At 56.2% G+C, this 5,387-nt stretch overlaps 1 protein-coding gene across 1 annotated transcript; it reads right to left on the bottom strand.

The window, feature by feature from the left end:
* Positions 1-812: 812 nt before the first annotated feature.
* On the bottom strand, positions 813-2,746 carry CSDC2 (cold shock domain containing C2). Its single transcript, XM_004373906.1, has 3 exons — positions 2,546-2,746; positions 1,710-1,832; positions 813-1,161 (listed from the first exon to the last, which is right to left on the bottom strand). Exons 1-3 carry the CDS (start codon positions 2,719-2,721, stop codon positions 999-1,001), a joined length of 462 nt encoding a protein of 153 aa, XP_004373963.1. The 5' UTR covers positions 2,722-2,746; the 3' UTR covers positions 813-998.
* Positions 2,747-5,387: the final 2,641 nt, after the last annotated feature.

The following is a 5,387-nucleotide window of genomic DNA, read 5'->3' as shown; positions in this document are numbered from 1 at the left end:
CACTAACTGGGGCCGTGGAGCTGCCCGTCCTGTGGCTGTGGAAACAGGGTCCAACGTGGGGGTTGCAGGGCCAGTGGTCTCCCTGCGATGCCCCTGCCTGTCCCTGCCTGAGGGGACATGTGTCTGTCAAGCACTGTGTCCTCAGCAGCCAGCATGGCCGGGCCCATGGCAGAGCATCAGTGGGACTTGTGAGTCAGGGCAAGGGGGTGGCTCCATCCAAGCTGTGGGAGACGGGCCCCCAGCCCTCCGCAGACCTCCTTTCCGTGCAGCTCAGGTGAGGGAACACAGCCTCTGCTTGGGGTTCACAGAGCCACTGCCAGGCCAAAGCGGAAGTGCTGGCAAAATGGGAACCTCAAAACCCCCTTCCACCCTCAGGCCCCTCTTCCCTGCCTTTCCAGTGTGCTGGGTAGAGGGGAGTGTGGGAAGGCAGGCCAGGGCAACAGCGTTTTACTGTCTTCAGAGGCTGGTGAGTGCTTTGGGTGCGCCCCCAAAGCACTCACCAGCCTGGCTCCTGAGGGGAAGGGTGCAGGCCACAGGGAGACCCCAGCCCAGGGTGGGGACAGGAGCAGCAGAACAGAGTCTGCCCCCGGGCCAGGGCCTGGGGGAGAGTGGGCAAAGGGACAGAGGCAAGGGGTCCACTGGTTCCTCTCGAGCCCCAGCCCAGGCCTGACGTGGGCTCTCAGAGGCTCAGTTATATGTGGACGGTGGGCAGGAGGGCGAGAGGGTCCTGTGTGTACATGTGGGGGTTTGAGGAAGGGACAGCGGACAAGCAGAGAGGCAGGCCTGGTGACCTTCCCCTAGTCCAGTGCCTGGCCAGCTCACAAACAGTCATGGGTCACGGGGGTGGGTGGAGGCACACGCTCACAGCCACAAGCACAGACAGACAGACAGATGTGCACATTGAGGCTGCTCGGTGCAGTGGGGACACGGGGCTGGCTGCTGCCCGTCCACCTTGCGCGGCTCCCACCACCTGGACAGCTGGCACCTGAGCCACCCGCCTAGGAGCCCACGACCTGGCCGGACCATGTCTCGTGGGGAGTGTGGGGGGCCAGCTGGGTGAGCACCACCTCCACAGCTTGGAACTTCTGGTTCTTGGGCGGGATGGGGCACATCTTGTAGGTCACCTCATCACCTTCCACCGGCACGTACTCTCCCTCGATGCTGGTGGGAGGGAGAGGGGTTCAGCCCAGCAGCAGCGCCTACTCCCCAGATGCCCCCTGCGGCCTGCCCTCGGTGCTCAGAGCCTCAGCTCTCTAATCTGTGAAATGGGAATCAAACAGTACCTGCTTCTTTGTGGTTTTTGGGATTCAGTGACATGTGAAAGGGTGCAGTGAGGTCCCTGAGGCTTGGAGCTCAGTGGCCTCCCCCAGGTCATCCCTGGCACTGGGGCAGGGCCAGTCCTAGACCCAGGCCTGAGGCCTTTTCCAGGCTGAAAGGCCCAGGGGCTGGCTCGGTCCTCTTAGGCCCCATGGAGTAGGTACCCAGGGCCCAGCTCATGATTCTCAGGCTTCTGGGGTCTGAGTGCCCCCTTCCCACCTGGCCCAGCCCCCCTCCTTCTCCCATGCACCCCCAGCCCCTAATGAGAAGAGGAGAAAGTGCCAGGAGCACAGACCTCAGTCAGCGAGAGGAGAGGTCTGGGGAGGCAGTTTTTGAGGTTGGGGACCCTGGGGCCCGGGCCCAGCCAAGGATGGGGAGGTTGCGGGACTCACTCAGATACATGCACGAAGATGTCCTCAGACCCGTTCTCGGGGGTGATGAAGCCATGGCCCTGTGAGCGTGAGAACTGCTTACAGACTCCCTTGAACACGGGGCCAGCAGAGGCGCGGGCTGTCCTGGGGATAGGGTAGGGGGCTTGGAGCTGTGGCCTAGGGACCCCCCTCCCTGGAACCCCATAGCCCTCCTAGGCCCTGCCTGCTGAGCCCACCTCAGGGCTGCTGGGACCCTTCCCAGGCCAGAAACCATACACAATTACCACCCGCTCAGTCCTCATATTGTCCCCATTCAACAGAAAGGAGACTGAGGCCCACTGGCTCTCCCAGGGTTGCACAGCAAGTGGGTCTCCTGGCCAGTGCTTTCTCTCTGTACAGCACCCTCCCCTACCGAGGTTGTTGAAGCTTAAATGGATTTCTGTTGTAAGATCTCTGAGTGAAGGATGTCCAACCTAGATCTCATTACCTCCCAAAATGGGGGAGCTCGCTGCTTCAAGAAGCAGCCATATTCTGCTCGCTCATCACTTCATCTGATACATCATCTCCTGACACCCAGGCTGGGTCCTCACCCTTAACTCTGCTGATGGCAAATTCCCTCTGGATTGTGAGCAGCTGCTGGGCTGGGCTTTGTCTTATTCATCACTAGATCCCCAATCAGGAGCTCAACAAATCTTTGTGGAATGAATGAGTGCATGAACAAATGAATACCTGCAGTTTCTGAAACTGCACAGATAGCTCCCTGTCCTTGTGTGGGACCTGAGTTCCTCACAGTGGCTGGGAGGATGGGGTGGGAGTCTGGGCTGGATCCCTGTCCTGGGCAAAGGGCAGGTACTCACGCTGAATACGTCCTGGTCCGTTTGGTGGGCAGAGGGCTGGGCAGGTCCCGAGGCGGGATACCACCCCGCTCCCAGACCCTGCTGCCCTCCCGGTGGAAGGGGAAGGTGGGCCAGACAGGTGACTTGGGGGAGTGGAGCGGGGGCACAACTGGGGGCGACGTGGGCTCCGATGTCATGGTGGGGTCAGCAGGAGAGCTTGGAGGGCTCCCAGGCGCAGGGGCCGGTGAAGGTCTTGGGCGTCCTTGCGGGCAGGGCCCGGCCTGGCCCTGCTCGGCAGCCTCACCAGCCGTGGGCTCCGTCTGGAGGGGAGAGAGAGAGGCACAGGTGAGTCTGGTCTGCGCTGGCGGACTCCTGGTCCCTCTACGGGTCTCAGTTTCCTCACTGGAAAGACAAAAGTGTTCTGTGACCTATGAGTCCTTCCAGGTCAATTCCGTAGTGCAGAGGCCAGGGCAACAGAATGGGTGGGGTGGCCAGATGACAGTCTGAAATATGATTTAACACAAATGTTAGCTATTTCAAATCCAACAGACGTGGGTTCGAATTTCAGCTTTGTCACCTGTAACTTGGTGACCTCAAGGAAGCCACTCAACAGCTCCAACACGGTGGGTAAGTGTGTGGGCTCCAGGCAGCCTAAGTTCAAACCCTGGCTTCTCTACCTACTAGCTGTGTGGTCTTTGTCAACACTCTTAACTTTTGCCTCAGCTTCCTTCTCTGTAAAATGGGCATAGTGGTGGTTCTTATTTCATAGACAGGTTACTGTGAGGATTAAATGACTTTCTACTGGCCCATAGTGAGCTCTTGGGATGTCTTCCTTAGCCCGGTTTCCTCATCTCTAAAATTAGGTCAGTAATGTTTACCAAGCAAGGTTGCTGAGGGTCAGATGATCTAGTGTGTGTGCCAGCACTGGGCACTTAGTAGATCCCCAACAAATTGCTATTATCAATGTTAATTAATAGAAACCCCTGCCTGGACCTCTCAGTGCCTGGAAGACCTCGAGAAAATTCACCCGGTACGTTCCTCTACTGAAGAAAAGAACATAGCTCCCCAACCCCTTCCTCCCTCCCTCCCTCTCGAGGACTGGCAAGACTTGAACCCCAAGAGATGCCGCTGTGGCGCCCTGGGGAGGACAGCTCCCATACCAGGCCAAGCTGTCCATTGAGCCTCAATAGGTGGCCCACCACACTGAGGCCGGGAAGCAACCCTGAACCACAAGCTCCGCTCCAGCTCTGCCACTTGTTAGCTGCTGATTTTGGTTAAAGGAGCCCTGGTGGCTTAGTGGTTAAAAGCTTGGCTGCTAACCACAAGGTCAGTGGTTCAAACCCACCAGCCGCTCCATGGAAGAAAGATGTGGCAGTCTGTTTCCTTAAAGATTATAGCCTTGGAAACCCTATGGGGCAGTTCTACTCTATCCTACAGGGTCGCTGTGAGTCAGAATCGACTCAATGACAATGGGTGGGACCTTGCAGAGCTCTTCCATTGGTCTCTGTTTCCTCATCTGCACAATGGTGCTGGTAGGCCCTGCAGCACTCCCTCACAGCTTAGCTGAGCTTGGGGCTCTGAAGAGGCTCCATAGTCCTCAGCTGCAGAGGGGTGGGGTGACAGGTTTCCATCTCCCCATCTCCCACTCCTCCACTCCCACACCGAGGACCCTGAGCTGCCCAGGGCCTGCATTCCCCCTGCCCCCCACTTCAAGCCCGGAGCTTCCAGGGTGGGTTTACAGCTCCTTAGGATCCAGAGCCCAGGGATACCCAAACCACTGCCCGGTGGGGCTGGAAGAGTCCAGGGGTCAACAGGTTACCCCCTCACTGAGCACATCAGGCCTCTGCTCCAGACGACACAGCAATGGGACACCTCAGGGCTGAGGGTGAGCCAGAGAGTGAGCTGGTGCTGCCATCCCTCGAGGATGGGATGCAGCCCCCTCCTGGCCTAACCCCCCCCAAACTGTCAGGAGCACTCAGAGACCCAGGGCCTGGCCCTCTCAGGAAAGCAAAAATCGCCCCTCACAGCCCCTCAGTCCTCCAAGCTGGTGTGTGGCTTTTCTCTCTGAGTTACTCCAGGCTGCAGGAATGGACTATGTGTGACATTTTTATCCCCATTTTAGAGAGAAGAAAACTGAAGCCTAAGTATATGTATAGCAGCACTGTTCACAATAGGCCAAAAGGGGAAATAACCCAGTGTCCATCGACTGATGAATGGATAAACAAATTGTAGTCTAGCCATTCAATGGAATGTTATTTGGCCATAAAAAGGAACGAAGTACTGATTCCTGTTACAACATGGATGAACCTTGAAAACACTGCTCAGTGAAAGAAGCCAATCACAAAAGATCATGTATTGTGTGATTCCATTATATGAAGTGTCCCAAATAAGCAAATCCATAGAGATAGAAAGTAGATTAGTGGTTGCCAGGGGCTGGGGCAGGGGAGAATAGGGGTGACTGCTAATGGGTATGGGATTTCTTTTTGGGGTGATGAAAATGTTCTAAAATTGATTATGATTGCACAACTCTGAATATACTAAAAACCATTGAATGTACACTGTAAGTAAGTGAACTGTATGGAAGTGAATTATCTCAATAAAGCCACTTCCCACCACGTGTCAGTCAGTTTGTTGTACTGTGGTGGCTTGTGTGTTGCTGTAATACTGGAAGCTTTGCCACCAGTATTTCAAATACCAGCAGGGTCACCCTTAGCGGACAGGTTTCAGCTGCCCTTCCAGACTAAGACAGACTAGGAAGGACATGGCAGTCTACTTCTGAAAAAACTGGCTAGTGAAAACCTTATGAATAGCAGCAGAACATTGATATAGTGCCGGAAGATGAGCCCCTCAGGTTGGAAGGCAC

Source organism: Trichechus manatus, unplaced genomic scaffold (genome assembly GCF_000243295.1).
Source record: "Trichechus manatus latirostris isolate Lorelei unplaced genomic scaffold, TriManLat1.0 scaffold00027, whole genome shotgun sequence".
In the NCBI taxonomy this organism is placed as follows: domain Eukaryota; kingdom Metazoa; phylum Chordata; class Mammalia; order Sirenia; family Trichechidae; genus Trichechus; species Trichechus manatus.
The sequence above is the reverse complement of the archived record's forward strand: the minus strand, read 5'-3'. Positions and strand labels throughout refer to the sequence as shown.

What these genes read in the sequence shown, in the direction of transcription:
- CSDC2 (XM_004373906.1), bottom strand. Translation starts at nt 2,721, where the DNA reads ATGACATCGGAGCCCACGTCGCCCCCAGTTGTGCCCCCGCTCCACTCC. An exon ending in CGGACCAGGACGTATTCAGC is followed by an intron (nt 1,833 to 2,545) that starts GTGAGTACCTGC and finishes CCCTATCCCCAG; the next exon opens with GACAGCCCGCGCCTCTGCTG. An exon ending in ATCTTCGTGCATGTATCTGA is followed by an intron (nt 1,162 to 1,709) that starts GTGAGTCCCGCA and finishes CCCTCCCACCAG; the next exon opens with CATCGAGGGAGAGTACGTGC.